Genomic DNA, 18,732 nt, shown 5'->3' with positions numbered 1-18,732 from the left:
TTTTTTTTAAAGAAAGTGGTAGAAGTACATTTCAGCTAATCGTTGGTCAACACAGAAGGAACTTTATGCACAAGTGATCTGCAGCAGACCTCATGTGTGGAAGACCTAAGTAGTATCTCTGTGTATGTAGCGCCACTAGTCTCTGTGATGCATATGCAAATGTTACCGATATACAGGTCCTTCTAAAAAAAAATTGCATATTGTGATAAAGTTCATTATTTTCTGTAATGTACTGATAAACATTAGACTTTCATATATTTTAGATTCATTACACACCAACTGAAGTAGTTAAAGCCTTTTATTGTTTGAATATTGATGATTTTGGCATACAGCTCATGAAAACCCAAAATTCCTATCTAATAAAATTAGCATATCATGAAAAGGTTCTCTAAACGAGCTATTAACCTAATCATCTGAATCAACTAATTAACCCTAAACACCTGCAAAAGATTCCTGAGGCTTTTAAAAACTCCCAGCCTGGTTCATTACTCAAAACCGCAATCATGGGTAAGACTGCCGACCTGACTGCTGTCCAGAAGGCCATCATTGACACCCTCAAGCAAGAGGGTAAGACACAGAAAGAAATTTCTGAACGAATAGGCTGTTCCCAGAGTGCTGTATCAAGGCACCTCAGTGGGAAGTCTGTGGGAAGGAAAAATTGTGGCAGAAAACGCTGCACAACGAGAAGAGGTGACCGGACCCTGAGGAAGATTGTGGAGAAGGACCGATTCCAGACCTTGGGGGACCTGCGGAAGCAGTGGACTGAGTCTGGAGTAGAAACATCCAGAGCCACCGTATACAGGCGTGTGCAGGAAATGGGTTACAGGTGCCGCATTCCCCAGGTCAAGCCACTTTTGAACCAGAAACAGCGACAGAAGCGCCTGACCTGGGCTACAGAGAAGCAGCACTGGACTGTTGCTCAGAGGTCCAAAGTACTTTTTTCGGATGAAAGCAAATTTTGCATGTCATTCGGAAATCAAGGTGCCAGAGTCTGGAGGAAGACTGGGGAGAGGGAAATGCCAAAATGCCTGAAGTCCAGTGTCAAGTACCCACAGTCAGTGATGGTCTGGGGTGCCATGTCAGCTGCTGGTGTCGGTCCACTGTGTTTTATCAAGGGCAGGGTCAATGCAGCTAGCTATCAGGAGATTTTGGAGCACTTCATGCTTCCATCTGCTGAAAAGCTTTATGGAGATGAAGATTTCATTTTTCAGCACGACCTGGCACCTGCTCACAGTGCCAAAACCACTGGTAAATGGTTTACTGACCATGGTATTACTGTGCTCAATTGGCCTGCCAACTCTCCTGACCTGAACCCCATAGAGAATCTGTGGGATATTGGGAAGAGAAAGTTGAGAGACTCAAGACCCAACACTCTGGATGAGCTTAAGGCCGCTATCGAAGCATCCTGGGCCTCCATAACACCTCAGCAGTGCCACCGGCTGATTGCCTCCATGCCACGCCGCATTGAAGCAGTGATTTCTGCAAAAGGATTCCCGACCAAGTATTGAGTGCATAACTGAACATAATTATTTGAAGGTTGACTTTTTTTGTATTAAAAACATTTTTCTTTTATTGGTCGGATGAAATATGCTAATTTTTTTAGATAGGAAATTTGGGTTTTCATGAGCTGTATGCCAAAATCATCAATATTAAAACAATAAAAGGCTTGAACTACTTTAGTTGTGTGTAATGAATCTAAAATATATGAAAGTCTAATGTTTATCAGTACATTACAGAAAATAATGAACTTTATCACAATATGCTAATTTTTTTAGAAGGACCTGTATATTCTTTACATGATCGGCACTTTATTATCACTGCCTGGGTTAGATTAGTAATTTGTAGCAGAATACATCACTACTATATGACGATATGCCCATTTCTTACAGAGCCCTGTGTGACACTCCAGGGGTAGATCCCAAGCTAATCGGTCCAGAGTGGGTGTACAATCACTACCAATGGATTGTGTGGAAACTGGCGGCCATGGAAGTGAAGTTCCCTATGACCTTTGCTGGCAGATGCTTGACACCGGACAGAGTGCTCTTACAGCTCAAGTACAGGTATGAATTAAGTCAACCGTCTACAGTCTTTTCATTCAGAGTGTAACATATAAATCACAATGCACATTTTACTAGACAAGCTATTAGATACACGTGAAGCTGGAATCAGATACAGTGCAGTACAGGCTAAGGCCACACTTCAGTTATTTGGTCAGTGATTTCCATCAGTGACTGTGAGCCAAAACCAGGTGAGGATGAAAAACACAGAACAGGAGCAGATCTTTGCATTGTACCTTATCTCTGGGGTAGGGGCCACTCCTGGTTTTGGCTCATAATCATAAGGGCTCATGCACACAGATGTTGCCATTTTTGTGGTCTGCAAATTGTGGATCCGCAAAACACGGATACCGGCCATGTGCATTCCGCATTCTGTGCGGACTGCAAAATACATACGTCGTGTGCATGAGGCCTTATGTGTAATACATTCTCGTTTTGACTTTGTGACTACCACTTGATAAAGAGATGGATGTTGACAAGCCAGTCCACAGTAACCCTTATGGAAGTGAAATATCTCAGAGACCAGAGTGAACACTAAGGCAGGGACCTGATGTTACTGCATATTTGCCTGCAGTAAAATTGTCTTCTTCTCAGATACGATGTGGAAATTGATAAATGTCGACGATCAGCTGTCAAAAAGATAATGGAGAGAGATGACACGCCAGCTAAGACACTGGTTCTTTGCATTTCTAAAATCCTTACACTGGGAAACTATGAAACCAGTGATACAAAGCAGACGTCTGCTATCATTGAGGTGACTGATGGCTGGTATGGGATCAAGGCACTTCTGGACCCTGCTCTTACGTCTCTGCTGAAGAAAGGACGAATGTTCATAGGCCAGAAGATAATTGTACATGGAGCAGAACTGGTGGGCTCAGATGACGCATGTACACCCCTTGAAGCTCCGGATTCTCTTATGTTAAAGGTAGTAGAAATGGAATATGTACAGACGTGGACAAAATTGTTGGTACCCTTTGGTCAATGAAAGAAAAAGTCACAATGGTCACAGAAATAACTTTAATCTGACAAAAGTAATAATAAATTAAAATTCTATAAATGTTAACCAATGAAAGTCAGACATTGTTTTTCAACCATGCTTCAACAGAATTATGTAAAAAAATAAACTCATGAAACAGGCATGGACAAAAATGATGGTACCCCTAGAAAACACAGAACATAATGTGACCAAAGGGACATGTTAATTCAAGGTGTGTCCACTAATTAGCATCACAGGTGTCTACAACCTTGTAATCAGCCATTGGGCCTATATATATGGCTCCAGGTAATCACTGTGTTGTTTGGTGATATGGTGTGTACCACACTCGACATGGACCAGAGGAAGCAAAGGAAAGAGCTGTCTCAAGAGATCAGAAAGAAAATTATAGACAAGCATGTTAAAGGTAAAGGCTATAAGACCATCTCCAAGCAACTAGATGTTCCTGTGAGTACAGTTGCACATATTATTCATAAGTTTAAGATCCATGGGACTGTAGCCAACCTCCCTGGACGTGGCCGCAGGAGGAAAATTGATGACAAATCTAAGAGACGGATAATCCGAATGGTAACAAAAGAGCCTAGAAAGACTTCTAAAGAGATTCAAGGTGAACTTCATGCTCAAGGAACATCAGTGTCAGATCGCACCATCCGTCGTTGTTTGAGCCAAAGTGGACTACATGGGAGACGACCAAGGAGGACACCATTGTTGAAAACGAATCATAAAAAAGCAAGACTGGAATATGCCAAACTACATGTTGACAAGCCACAAAGCTTCTGGGAGAATGTCCTGTGGACAGATGAGACAAAAATCGAAGTTTTTGCCAAGGCACATCAGCTGTATGTTCACAGACGAAAAAATGAAGCATATCAAGAAAAGAACACTGTCCCTACTGTGAAACATGGAGGAGGCTCTGTTATGTTCTGGGGCTGCTTTGCTGCGTCTGGCACAGGGTGTCTTGAATCTGTGCAGGGTACAATGAAATCTCAAGACTATCAAGGAATTCTAGAGAGAAATGTACTAGCCAGTGTCAGAAAGCTTGGTCTCAGTCGCAGGTCATGGGTCTTGCAACAGGACAATGACCCAAAACACACCGCTAAAAACACCCAAGAATGGCTAAGAGGAAAAAATTGGACTATTCTAAAGTGGCCTTCTATGAGCCCTGACCTCAATCCTATTGAGCATCTTTGGAAGGAGCTGAAACATGCAGTCTGGAAAAGGCACCCTTCAAACCGGACACAACTGGAGCAGTTTGCTCATGAGGAGTGGGCCAAAATACCTGCTGAGAGGTGCAGATGTCTCATTGACAGTTACAGGAAGCGTTTGATTGCAGTGATTGCCTCAAAAGGTTGCGCAACAAAATATTAAGTTAGGGGTACCATCATTTTTGTCCATGCCTGTTTCATGAGTTTATTTTTTTACATAATTCTGTTGAAGCATGGTTGAAAAACAATGTCTGACTTTCATTGGTTAACATTTATAGAATTTTAATTTATTATTACTTTTGTCAGATTAAAGTTATTTCTGTGACCATTGTGACTTTTTCTTTCATTGACCAAAGGGTACCAACAATTTTGTCCACGTCTGTATTTCTTGGAATGGAGAAGGGTTTTTTCTTGTTGTGGTTTAGATTGAGATAGCGGATGTGTCTGATTTATTGGTGGTCTGACCACTGGGGCCCTGCCATTCACGAGAATGGGGCCATGTGGCACTTATGGTACCCGTATTTATCTCTAGAATGGAGCGCCCAAAGTTTGAGGCACACTCGGTTGTTTTTGGCAGTCCCACTACAAAGGAATAGAGGGCGGCCGCTCTTGTTCTCTTTGGAAGCTTTGTTCTAGAGATAGGTAGGACCCACACCTATCTGACATTGGGTGCATATCCTAGCGATGTGCCACCAATGTTCCAGGTAAGACAACCCCTTTAAATGCTTTGGTTCCCTTTTGGGGGCTTTTTTTTTGCAGGGTACTTATTTTGGACAAAAAAAAAAAAAAAAAAATTCCCATCTTTATGAAAAATGTTCATTGGCTTGTCTTCTGCTTTCATATTTACAGATATACTGCCAACTGTTCTGTGCCCTTGTGACAGAAATCTGTCAGCACTCTGACTTCTCCTATCTCTGTGTTACTGGCTGCTCATAAGCACTTGTTTTAGCTCAATTCTTACCAGTTTGAAAATAATTGAGCTAAATGGTGTTGTTTAAAGGGCTTCTGTCACCCCCCCAAAAGTCATTTTTCATTTTTGGGCTAATTAAAATCCTTATAGTGTGATTATTCAATATATAGTGCTCTTACATTTTTCTGTGGTTTAGGCGCGAGATTTGGAACGCAGACAGGGCCAGCCGAAGGAGCAGAGCGCTCGCTGGCCCTGTCAATTAACAGGAGGAGGGGGCGTTTTTTTTTAAAGGAGGATGCGGCGGCTACCAGCAAGCAACCGCCCTACTTGCTAGTAGGCAGGTAATTAACATATTATAAAAGTGCCGTTTTTCAAGGAACTAAACCATAGAAAAATATAAGAGCATTATATATTGAAGGATTTTAATTAGCCCAAAAATGAAAAATGACTTTTGGGGGGTGACAGAAGCCCTTTAAGAGGAATGCAGAGGAGGTTCTACAACAGCTCACTGATGGAGGGGACAGTACAATCTGCAGTCAGTGAAGACCTGCATATTGTAACAGACAACCGGAAAGATTTATTATTCAGTTTGCGCCAGAAAAGTGGCTTTAAAAAGTCTTAAGTTGTGTTGCGACTTTTTAATTGCAACAATTTGGAGGGAAAAAAAAATGGAAAAGTAGAAAGTGCCTATTTCTCGCCCAGTTTCCTTGGGGGACACAGAAGACCTTGGGTATAGCTCATCTCCATAGGAGGCGTGACACTAAGTGAAAACTGTTAAGCCCCTCCTCCACAGCTATACCCCCAGCCTGGAGAGAGAGACTGCCAGTTTTTGCTTAGTGTCCAAGGAGGCAAGACACTCCCTGCTACTGCAGGGCTGTTTTCTCCTTTGTTTAATTTTTTGATTTTTACTTTTTTATTTCTTTTTGTTCCAGATCATCAGGGACAACAGAGTCGCACTAGACCTCTCTGTTCTCCCGGGGTTGAGCTGCGCCAGTGCCGGGCTCCCGCACTGCTGCCTCCCCCACAGAAGGCAAGGTGGACCAGGGCAGCCCAGCTCCCCTGCATCCCGCCAGCGCAAGGGTCGCCCGCACGCCAAGTCCCTCGCCAGCGTCCTGCCACTACGGTGCCAGTAGCTGAAGGGGCGACCCTGCTGGAACGGACCGAGGGTGAAGACGGCTGTGGTAAGAGAGAGGCTTCTCCAGCCCTACGTCCCCCTCCCTGGCCATCCTGCGTGCTGGACTCCCATGCTGGTCCCGGCGGACCTACGCTGGCTCCTGGGCTAGCTGTTGCCCAATAATTATATAGCCCCACACCACCACCATACTGGTGGCCGCAGGGCGACAATACAATGCCCCTCCATAGGGGATTGCACAGGGGTGAGCATGGCATTGCTGTGGAGGAATATAGGGCCAGAGACCTGCTCCTAGCTGCCCCTAACACAGGGGTTATGCCGTCCATCCCCCTTGCCGGTCGCAGTTCAGTAGGGGGCCCACGCTAGCTGCCCCTGTCTCTCTCTCCCTCCTTAGGGGAACTACAGATGTCCATTAGGGCAGGGGGTGCAGTGCTGGCTTCCGGGGTCTCCCTCCTTACCGGTGTGCTAGAGCCAAAGGGCCGCTCCAGGCGCTGCCAGACGCAGGGCCTCGCGGCCTGCACGATGCTCCAACAGGCCCCGGCCGACTGCTGATGCTTCCGATCGGCCGGGTGCCGCAGACTTTGACCCAGGCTTTGGCCTGCTGCTCCGGACCTCTGTCTCTGCCGGCCCGCGGGTTGGGCACCCGCGGCCGTTTGGTACATGCGACAGCCGGCTCCCTCCAGGTCCCGGCTCACCGTCGTTGCCTCTTGGCCGGCCGGGCGCCGCAAAAATCTAGGCCCCGGCTTCGGGTCCTACTAGGCCGCAACATCCCGGCCTCTGTTGGAGGGGGCGGGAACGTCTCGCGGCGCGAATTCTTCCCGCCCGCACGTCCTCCGCCCCCCCAGAGGATCGCAGCGCCGCCCCCCAGGCCGGATCTTTGTTAACCTGTTGGGTGCCGGCTATCTCCAAGGGCCGGCTCCCTTCTGGAGGACCCCCTCTATGTCCTGGTGGGCTTCCTAATAAGCCTATACGAGGCTATGTCTCTCAGTGCCTTGGGAGGACTGTATGGTGGCCCTTTCTTGCCTCAGAGTGGCTATGTTTTAAAAAAAAAAAAAAAAAAAGGGCTTCCATGGCGGAGTTATTAAATAACGGAATGGCTGCGCAGGACGCTGCAGCATGATACAGTGGTGCTGGCTGCATGCTATGCTTCCCTTCCGTAGGCGGCATGTCGCGCTCCCCGGCTGCGGTGCTGACCGGCTGCAAGTCTCCTCTTTAGGCGGACCCTTGCCATCTACCGGGATACGGCGCTAGCCAAGTGTAGGCGCCCCCTCTTCCGCCCGTTCTATGGCAGGACATCACCTTTCCAGTTATGGTGCTGGCCATGGGCATGAACCCCTTCCTGAGTGGAATTCTGCGCTCTCTGGCCGCAGGCTAGCCATGTGCATAACCCCCTTCTATAGGTGGAATACTACATTCACCGGATCGGTGCTGACCATGGCACGACACCCCCCTTCCTTAGGGGAACGCTGCACTCACTGGTTGTAATGCTGGACAGGTGCATGTCCCCCTTCTGGGGCGGAATAATTGCACTCACCGGATTCAGTGTTGGCCATGGGTACGACCCCCCCCCCCCCCTCCTTAGGGGAACGCGGCACTCTCACTGGATTCCCTGCCGGCCATGTATGTAACCCCCTTCGGCGGAACGCTGCACTCCCGCTGTGTTCGCTGTCGGCCATGTGTATGAAACCCTTCTATAGGAGGAATTCCGAATTCTCGCCAGATGCGGTGCTGGCCATGTGCACGTCCCCCTTCCATAAGCGGAACACTGCTCTCTTACTGGATTTACTGCCGGCCATGTGCATGACTTCCTTTCGTAAGCGGACGGCTGCACTCTTATTGGTTTGCATTTCTCGCGGTAGGTTGCTGGCCACGTGCCTGAGTGCTTGCACTCTCACCAGATCCGCTGCCGGCTATATGCATGGCCCCCTTCCGTGGGCGGTGTTCCGCACTCGCGCTGGATTGCTGCCGGCGTGGCCATGCCTCTTCTCCTCAGGCGACATTCATGCACCTTTTTTACTGACTGGGTGTCATTGTGCCAGCACGTTGCCGGCCAGGTGCATGACCCCCATCCATGGCGGATGCTCGCGCTCTCCTGGGATGCGATGGTAGCCTTGTGCACCCCCCCCTCCCCCCTTTTTGTTTGGGTCACTGCATTTTCACCAAATGCGTTGCGGGCCGTGAGCATGGCTCTAGCAGGGGTGCGCTGCTTGCACCCCCTTTGGGAATGGTGCTGGCCTTGTGCTTCATTCCATGGGCGGAAATTTGTACGCTCACGAGATTCACGGCTGTCCGTGTGTATGCTGTACTGGACGTTCCCCTTTCATGGGCGGAGTAGTTGCACTCTCGCGAAATTCGGTGTTGGGTAGATTATTGCACAATCTTTTATTGCTAGGATATCCGGTGCATGCCCCCCCTTTTCAGGGCCTTTCCACTCTTGCCATCGGCAGAGTTGCCAGGTACCTTCCCCCCCTTTTTTTCCGGGCGGACTACTTGCGTTCCTTCGCATGCCGGTACTGGTCTTGTGCATAACTCCCTTTCGGGCTGCACTTTACACTTCCGTGGATACTGTGGGACGCTGTGGCTGTGCGCTCTGTGCGTTGTTTTGGGCCGTGTATGCCTTCTCCTCCCTTGGGTGGGTTGGCCTTCTCGCTACCTGCAGGGTTGCTAGTACGTATGCCTCCCTTCTTCCTGCGACATACTTTTTTTTCTCTCTGGGGTGTGTTTGCTTGTCGCAAGCTTGCACTTTCTCTGAGGAGATCGTTCTGTCCACTTGTGAGCCTAAGGTGTTGTTGTCCGACACGCGACAATGGATGCTCAATGTATTCACAGCTGTATATCTTGTATGTACGTAGACGGGCTCTGCTGGCTCGCTACTGCACTGAGCTGAGTGGTACCCATTCTCCGGTGGGGTCCCGTTGTTGTCGGCACCCACCATGTTCGTTGGCCTTTCCACCTGGGGAGTGTTCGGGGTTCCTTGATGCGTACCCATTCGTCATTTAGTGGCATTGTTTCCCTACGCAACCGGTCGGGGTCGAGAGTGTTGTCTACAGTGCCGCTCGACCTCTACGTTGGCTCTGGCGGGACTACGGTTCCCTCGCCTACTACCATTTCCTCTTCTCGGATGCAGTGTGGTGTGGGTCCTTCCTATTGGCGCCCTTTGCGCTCCAGTCTGTTGCTGCCAGGTTCAGACTGCTCCTCTCGGGTAGGTCGCCCAACTCTTCTTGGGTGCTTGATTGTCCAGGTCCTGGGGACCTCCACCTTGGTTTCTTCAGGGTATTCGCCTGCTGCGACGGTGTGCAGGTAGTCTCACAGAGTAGAGGGGATTCGGCTCTTCCTTTCCTCGCCGGCTCGGTTTTTTTGGCTTCTGCTCTGGGTTTGTCGTTCCAATGTGGCTGCTGCCCCGGCCAGGCCTCAGTGGCTGTTCCGTCGTTGCCCCCCCCCCCCCTCCTCTGGGGTGAGCATGGTTGTTCGCTTGGATGGTTCCGGTGTTACTTGCGGTCTCGTACCATCTCCCTCGTTCTCGCTGGCGGTGCTAGCGGTTTGCCGGGCCTACCGCGTTTTGTCCTCCCACTGGGTGCAGGTTGCCTTTCCGTTCTGGGTGTATGGTCCTGTGGGACTTACTTTCTCAGTGCCTTGGGAGGACTGCCCTTCGGTCAGGATTGTCCTTGGATCTCCCACACGGGGCTGTGGAACTCCTTTCTTTGGTGGCTACATCGACTTGGACTTGGCCTGTCTGGTTTGGGCATCTGTCGGATGCTGGGCAGACCCTTCGGGTTTCTTCCGTCTGTCCTTCTGCTCCCCCACTCCGGTCGGATACGGGGCTATGTTGTTCGGGGGCCGACAGGACCGTGGTTTCCGATCCTTCGGCCGTGTTACTGGTCTGCGCCTGATCCCATTGGGTTTTCTTCCGCTTACTGGGTGATTCCTGCGAGCACGCTAGTGTTCGCTCCCGACTGTTTAGTACAGGTTTGGTTGTCGGGCTTAGGGTTCTTACCTGGGGTTTTGTGGGAAGCGGGGCATTCCCCCACTCTGCCTTCTCGCCCTTGGTTCTGTCTTTCGCTAGTCCGGCCTGACCCTGGGACTTCTGTTACTTGAAGTGTCAAGTGTCTGCGCTGTCCTTCCCCTTCCAGCGTTTCCTGGCCCTCTTGGGCCTTGTCATGTCCTTCTGCCACAGAGTGGCTCTGTGGTTCCTCTTTATCGTTTCCTGGTTCCGCCCTGGGAACTACATACTGAGCTCTCTGCGCTCCGGTCTTTCCCTTGGAGCCGTTGCAGGAGTTCTTCCTACTCCTTCTGTCTTGTACGGTTGTGTTTCTGTTGCCATCATGTCTGACGGGTGCCTGATTGATGGCCCTTCGTGTTCTGTGCCTTCTGTCCTTTTCCAGGACAGGGCTGTTCTCCGTCCTGTTCCTTTCTTCCTTCCTTCCTTCTGAAGGTGTTATCTGCCTTCTTATCAACGAGGCTTTCGTCCTTTTCCACCCATCCCCGGGTACGGACGCTTTGCCGTTGGGAGGTTGTTGGACCTTGCGGTTGTTTACTTGGAGATCTCCGACTCCGGTCGGCGTTCGGTCTCTTGTGTTTCCAGGAGGTCAGTGCAAAGGTTGATGGCCTCCAGGGTGGCCTCCTCCGCTTTCTCAGTGTGGCTTTTTGCTGTGGTTATCGCACCAATGGCAGGGTTCTGCTTTCGGTGTCACCGTTCATTTCATCAGAGCAGTCGGTGCCTCCTGGGGCGGGGGTGTTAGGTTTCGGCCATTCATTTGTGCAGGGCGGTCACTTCTTCCTTGCACACCTTACCGAGTTCTACTGGGGGCATACTCGGGCTTCGGCGTATGCTGCCTTGGGCCGCCTGGTCTGCAGGCGGTGTTTTCTTGATGCCTTCGGGTGCTTCGCCTTGGTGCTGTGGTCCCTCCCCTCTTGGACTGCTATTGAACGTCCCAAGGTCTTCTGTGTCCCCCAAGGAAACTGGGCGAGAAAACGAGATTTTTGTATTACTTACCTAGTAAAATCTCTTTCTCGCTCTTTCCTTGGGGGACACAGCACCCACCCATTCTTGTTTTTTCTTGCACGGTTTCAGAGTTTGTTTTACCCGTTGGGTAGTTGGCTTGTTGGTTCCACTTTTGGACTTTGCCTTTTCTCACTGCTTGGACACGCAACTGGCAGTCTCTCTCTCCAGGCTGAGGGTATAGCTGTGGAGGAGGGGCTTAACAGTTTTCACTTAGTGTCACGCCTCCTATGGAGATGAGCTATACCCAAGGTCTTCTGTGTCCCCCAAGGAAAGAGCGAGAAAGAGATTTTACTGGTAAGTAATACAAAAATCTCGTTTTTTACACCACCCGGGTCGCTTTTCCAAAAGGGGGCAAGGGGCACAAAATGGTCGATTCGCCATTTTGATTTATTTTTTGGGTCACTTCACCCCCCCCCCCCCCAAAAAAAAAGAATAAAAAGTGATCAAAAGGTTGTATAAACTCTAAAATGGTATGAATAAAAACTACGTATTGCCCTGCAAAAAATGAGCCCTCGCACGGCTCAGTAGATATAAATATAAAAAAAATTATGGGGGTTAGAATATGACGACGAAAAGAAAAATTTTCAAAATATTTTTTTTTTGTATTGAAACAAAAAAATCAACTATAAAATTGTGGTATTGCCGTAATCGTACTGACCCAGGGAATGAAGGTAACTGGTCAGTTTTACAGCACAGGGAATGCTGTAAAAACAAAACCAATAAAATTGTGGCGGAATGGCGTGCATTTGTTTGTTTTTTCCAATTCCACCTCATTTGGTTGCCTTTGAAAGTACAACTTGTCCTGCAAAAAACAAGCTCTCATGGCTATCTGAATGGAAAAATAAAAAAGTTACAGATCCTGGAAGGCAGGGAGTGAAAAACTGAAAATTCTCTGGGGCTGAAAGGGTTAAATAAGATAATGCTTCTACTGTAAAATAAAGATTTGTTGCTTGTTTTTCAGATTGCAGGAAACAGCACTCGACCTGCCCGTTGGTATACCAAACTAGGCTATTTTCATGACCCCAGACCTTTCTGCCTCCACCTGTCCTCACTTTTGGCTGAAGGCGGCATTGTGGGGTGTGTGGATGTTCTTATACAAAGGAGTTACCCCATACAGGTATGACCTTGACCGCACTGCTTTATATTACTGTAGAGCAGGCTCCTATCAGCTCCCGCTGTGTAACAAACCCATAGAAATATACAGAAAGAGGTTATTCTGGTTACTACATTTTCAGGCTTTCCGTTTTGGTGTCTGCTTTCTCTTGTTATTCTGCCTATTTTGGCCTATATCCTTACATTTTGTATCTATGCTGTATAGAAGGGCTCAAAAGCAAGCGGTCGTAAAATAAGCAGCTGATCCACCAGTTAAAACCTTGAGGGCACCAAGTAATATTGAAACTGCAGTGAGCACAAATGCCAAGACAAGCTGCAGGCGGGCACATATCTTGTCTGCGTCATTACTTCTTTCCTACTCCGTGCCATGGGGGGGTTTAGCTGGGGGACATCAAAATCTTTCCAGCAGTTCTTTGTTTCGGATAATAAAGGTGGGTCTATGGGCCCTTTAGATTAGGAGACGAGGCACTGTGTGACTGCAGTGGGGAGGGCTGGATGTGAGGGATATACAGGTAGCCCCCATTTCTTCAGGCTTTCTAACATGAGACTTCACAGTTCTCCACACTCAATGTTCTTCTCTGCTTACTGCTAGATTATCAGTTTCTTCCCTTACAGATACACAGTCTGTGCATTTTGTGTCTATTTCTATGTAATTACTTAATAAAATGTTAGTTCCTTGATGATCTCCAAGCATTGCTGAATCCTGTATTATATCCAGTCATCGGCCTCCACCCTATTCTAGGACATTCTTATTTAGAGTATATTTTACTCATTGCCAAATTAGTAACTCATTAGATTTGATAAAAACACTGATCAAGGTAGGTCCGAAACCTTCTCACCAAGGAGCCACCACCACCCGCCCAGATCAGTGCTTTCTGGCATATCCTCATTTCAGACCATTCTGAAATACACAGATATCAATTTTTTATTTTTTACCCAGTGGATGGAAAAAATGGGCAATGGGACGTATGTGTTTCGTAATGAGCGTGCAGAAGAAAGGGAGGCAGAAAAACACTCGGTCAAGCAGCAGAAGAATCTGGAAGTCTTGTATGTCAAGATTCAGGAAGAGTACGAAAAAGAGCAAGGTAGGAATGTATAGTTAGCAAGATTTTCTGTGTATGGTCAATGCCACCGGAGGAAATAAACTGTGGATAAAATGTGAACTACATGACCTATTATTTTCTGAGCAGGCACAGTGCATGGAGAAGAGAGTAGTCAACCAATCCAACTTATGCCTGTGGTTTAAGCCTCTTTACACTCCCTAAAGTCGAACTTTCATCTGACTTTACCCATTCCTTTGGTTTGCTGATGCCAAACTTACATACAGATCAGACTTAATTAGGCTGGGTTCACATCACATTTTTGCCCTACATTTAACATATACTTTTTTTTGGGGGGGGGGGGAGATGCAAAAACGTAGTACCATACTCGTCCATCTTACAGAGTCCAAAAAAAAACTAACTCTAGAGTGAAAGACAACTGTTTAATGTACACGTTAAATGAAAGACAAAAACACGATGTGAACCCAGTCTTAAAGAGGTACTTTCATAATGACACCCCCTGCCTGCAGCTCTTCAACAGTGATGCTGCAGAAGAAAAAATGTCCTGCTTTTTCCCACAAGATAGGGCCACATGCCGCACCACACGGAGCTCGCTGGCACAGGTTCCTGCACTGTTTACAGGAGGAGTGAACTGTGAGCAAGGGGTTCGGGCCACCACGTTCCCCACATGTGATTTTTCTATGTGGGGAAATGTAAAGCAGAAAGTGTCCGCTAACAATCCACATCCCCTGGATGAGCTCAAGGCTATTCAAGTGAGGGCTTTATCTATCAGACTGAGAGCCATTGTTAGAGACTCTGGCCTAGGTTAGGGATCCTCGTTTATGATGTCCATATGACATAACTTCATTTGGACAGGGGTTGTCTGTAAAATTTTGTATATGGCGATTACCATTTAGTCACTTGGATAGAGAAATTCAGTTAATACATATATGTGTGCTTTTGCAGTTTCTGCTCCGAAGAGAAGACCAAGACGTCAGTCTTTAAGTGAACCACAGATCCGCGCGCTCCAGGATGGTGCAGAGCTCTACGAAGCCCTTCAGAACGAGCCCGACCCTAGTTACCTGGAGGTACGCATTATAATCACATGTGCTTCGAGCAGGAGGATAAAAATGAAAGGGACTAGACACATACCCATAACCATTTGGGAGTGGCAGGACAGGCACATCAGGGCCCAGACATTTACCATCTTTTACGCCAGTATGACATGGTTGTGCAGTGAGGAGAACCAGGGGGCTCAAAACCTGCATTGTAGTGTTCGGTGGAGCCCCCCAGCGATCAGACATGCATCATTTAGAGTCCATTCACATGATTGTATCAGTTTTGCTGTCCACAGATTGTGGATCCACAAAACATGGATACCGGCCATGTACATCCCGTATTTTGTGGTCCTGCACTTTCAGCCCTGCGTTAGAAATGCCTATTTGTGTCTGCAAAACGGACAAGATAGGACATGTTCTATATTTTTTTGTGGGGCTGCGGAACAGACATACTTTTGCTGAAGTGAGTGGGTCAGCATCCTATCCACAAAAAAATGTGGATCAGATGCGACTAGAAAATACAGTCGTGTGAATGAACCCTTATCCTACCAATGTAATTTGAGGGAAATCTCCTATAATAACCTCATGAAAACAATGCAGTGGTGTCATGCTTTTGAGACAATGCTACCCCTGTTGTCTGCTGTTACCCTGTGAAAGCCTATATGTAGTGTCTGCTTAACAGAAAGACGGGTAAGACTAGACAGGGCAGCGCTCCCCTCATTGATACAGCAGGCTTAGAACGTATTAACCCATTGTATTCTGTCTGGATTTACGAGGCTGTGTTCACACCATGGTAGAGCCATTACACATATGCTTTGGCTCCATTTACCTGACACATGCAACTGAAGGCTCACATTGGAGATGAACAGGGCCTTAGACCAACAACACAATGATTTTTTGTGCAGTTTTCACAGTACCCCCTCAGACAGACACTTATTGTAGTGACATCCACTTTTAATATTGCCTCTTGTCTGATGACACCTGCTGAATAATATTTCCACGTTCACAGTCTTCTCTAAGTAGTGACCAGCTGCGGGCCCTAAATAATCACAGACAAGTATTAAATGACAAGCGGCAGGCGCAGATCCAGGCTGACTTCAGGAAGGCCATTGAATCCTCGGAGCAGGAACCTGGTGGCAGTGCGCGGAGGGACGTTACTCCAGTATGGAAGATTCGGATTGTGGATTACAAAGACCATGACTGCACCTCTGGTTTGTTTTCTGTCACCCCATGATTTTATTTGAATATTTTAGAAATTCCAGAATACCTTGCAGTCCTCCCCCCACCCCCAGAAACAGATTGTATAATTTTTTTAAAATGTCCTATATAAGAGCTTGTCATCACAACAGTGCCTCTTTCTATTGAAGTTGGCCTGGAAGTCACAAGCTCTGGTCCGCCATAGATTTCCCTGCAGGGGAGTGAAGTATTACAGGCCAGTCATTCAAATGATATTCATCTGTTTGCATCGGTTCTCTACATTGGTACCAAATGAAGAACCCCCCACTTCATGATGTCCATGTAGATAATTATAAGGGAACTTTAATAAGTTTTGTTTATCTGGACCTCTTCAGTTTACTGGTTGTGAGTGACTGAAAGGAGTTCTCCAAGAGGTGATTTTTGTTTTTGCAAATATGAGTAAAATAAAATGAAATATTCTCATCTCTTGCATATCTGCTCCTGCTGGCCACTCTCGCATGTCCACACCATCCCTGGCTCACAGCTACTGAGCATGTAGTTACATAGTGAATTTGCAGATACTCCGAACCAAGCATGATAAGGATACAGCCGAAATTGCGACAAGTCTTAGGCTGCGTTCACATCTCCAGTGAACGTTTTTGGGATCTGGCATTGCTGAATTCTACAGATCACCACCGGATCCCTGTTGACTATAATGGGATCTAGTGGTGATGCGGCCACTTTCCAGCATAAATGCCAGGTTTCGGCTGGAAAAATACCACAGGATGCAGCGTTTTTTTAGCTGGCATTTGTGCAGGATCAGGCATGCTATAGATTTGAACGCGGCCTTAACCATTTGCAGAGGACCCTACAAAACTGCAGCAAGGAACTTTCTGAGGTTATTAAAAAATATCTGCTTCCATGTTATAGTGCAGTAAATGACCAGTGAAATCTGCAGGCTGCACCATAAATATCAGAGCTCTGATGGACACTTTAACATTGTGAAATGTAAGTTTTATATCCCTTTAACAGCCTACATGTTAAACATATGGCGACCATTACCTGATGTAGTGTCACTGCTAAAGGAAGGAGGACGTTTCAAGATATATCAGCTGGCAGCTTCCCAGTCAAAGGGAAAATCGGACACTGCTGCGGTGCAGCTGACCGCCACCAAGAAGACACAGTTCCAGCAGTTGCAGGTGAGGGGGCTGGGAGATGAGCTGTTGCTGAGTGGTTATATCCGGCATGTACTGACTGCGAGATGATTATTATCAGCCCCTACAGCACCTTGAGCAGATTTACACCGACAGACAAGTGACACCGATCAGTCACTTCCTGGAGCCTCATTTCACAGCTGCATACGGAGAAGTGGATGTGGTGGGACTGGTGGTCTCCACACAACAAAAACCAGGTATACCGTAATCACACAAAAATAAAATGATGACCCAGATGTCTTTTATTCAGTCCTGGAATTTTACAAAAGTTAAACATCCTTTTAAAAAATTAACTGTAGTATTGAATGGGTGTTTTTCTGTCCGTGGAAAGCTGAAGAATACAACTCTCAAATGTCTTAGGTGCCGCTCCGTTGGTTTATATGTCGGATGAGACATGTAATGTTGTGGCGTTAAAGTTCTATACGGATCTCGGACAGCTGGCCTTGGAAGAGCTCACCAGACCACACACTTTCATCTCTGCTGCTAACCTTCGCTGGAGGTCAGAGTACGTGTCTGGAGTTCCTACAGTGTTTGCTGGAGACCTGTCCTTTGTTACGGCGAATCCCAAAGAGCATCATCTACAAAAAGCTATTCAAAAACTGCGTCAGTCCATAGAGGTAAATACAAGGAAGAGATTTAAAGGGAACTCTGTATTATAAATGCCTCGAGGGGCATTAAGGGGTTGTCAGAAGCAAATAAGAACTCTTGTAAATGGTCTAAAATAAAGGATCAATACTCACCCCTTTTCTCCCCGGCGTCTTCCGGTGCTGTGCTCTGGCCTTCCTACTGCTCGCGTCATCTTCATGGCTGCAGTGGTGACGTTCCAGGTCACTGCTAAGGCCGTGATTGGCTGCATCGGTGACCTATGTACAAGGTACATCACCGCTGCAGCCAGGAAAACAAACAGCAGCAAGGGGGAAAAGGGATGCATATTGTTTCTTTTGTTATTTTAGACCATTTACAGGGGCGGCCTGAGTTTTTATTTAAAACTTGGAAAATCCATGTAACAGTCTTGATCTAAATCATAGATGACATAAAACCTCTCCCAGCGTTATCTCCTTCTCCCTTCCATTCAGATTCTCTTCAGGGTGCATTCACGCTACATTTGCAGTCCAGTTTTGGCGTGTGTGTCAGCATCAAATGTATCCAGAGAACCTCCACCCAAAAGTGTCCTTTTGGCCTCCCGGTTTTCATTGTGTATCAAATAACCTAGTTAACTACATTTATACCAATGCATCAAGTCAAAAAGTACCCTTAGTCCAGCTCTGTGACCTAACATCTGTTGTATATGAATGTCATGCTTCTGTGACTTTCATGCACACAAGAAAGCTGAGATTCCTCCATTTTGAAGCTGGAAAGTAAAACTCTGAAATGCAGGCACATTTTTGATGTATTTGTTTTTTAGCAGCTTTTTCTGGCCTAAACGCTTACAAGAGACATACCCCATAGCAATTGGAGTGGATTTTGGAATAATCGGCTTCTTATACTCGTGACGCACCACTTCCTGAATTGCTTTTGAAAGCAGCGACATAAAAATAATCCAGAACTGGACACTTTAGGCCCAGTTTGCTGCATATTTTGCTGTGCGAATATGGTCTGAAACCACTATGGAACATGGCCACCTGTCTTATAGTGCACAACACGAATCAGGCACATGTGTATTGCCGCAGGGGATACAGTGCAGAGTTTCATATGCAGAGATACTACAGTATAAACGGATGGGACTGGGAAATCAAAACTGATTTCAAGTCATTAGGAATATACAAAAGTAACCTAAACATTGACGGAACAAGGGATTCCCAACCAGTCTGCCAAGCTGGTATTTGCCCAG

At 47.1% G+C, this 18,732-nt stretch overlaps 1 protein-coding gene across 1 annotated transcript in view; it reads left to right on the top strand.

The window, feature by feature from the left end:
• BRCA2 (BRCA2 DNA repair associated) overlaps positions 1–18,732 on the top strand; it is a 56,777-nt gene that overhangs the window by 34,955 nt on the left and 3,090 nt on the right. The window contains 9 exon segments of the mRNA XM_044284022.1: positions 1,890–2,060; positions 2,652–2,982; positions 12,262–12,417; positions 13,354–13,498; positions 14,420–14,541; positions 15,521–15,722; positions 16,720–16,886; positions 16,963–17,098; positions 17,262–17,518. Coding sequence (XP_044139957.1) covers positions 1,890–2,060; positions 2,652–2,982; positions 12,262–12,417; positions 13,354–13,498; positions 14,420–14,541; positions 15,521–15,722; positions 16,720–16,886; positions 16,963–17,098; positions 17,262–17,518 — 1,687 coding nt within the window.

Source organism: Bufo gargarizans, chromosome 3 (assembly GCF_014858855.1).
Source record: "Bufo gargarizans isolate SCDJY-AF-19 chromosome 3, ASM1485885v1, whole genome shotgun sequence".
Classification (NCBI taxonomy): Eukaryota; Metazoa; Chordata; class Amphibia; order Anura; family Bufonidae; genus Bufo; species Bufo gargarizans.
The sequence above is the reverse complement of the archived record's forward strand: the minus strand, read 5'-3'. Positions and strand labels throughout refer to the sequence as shown.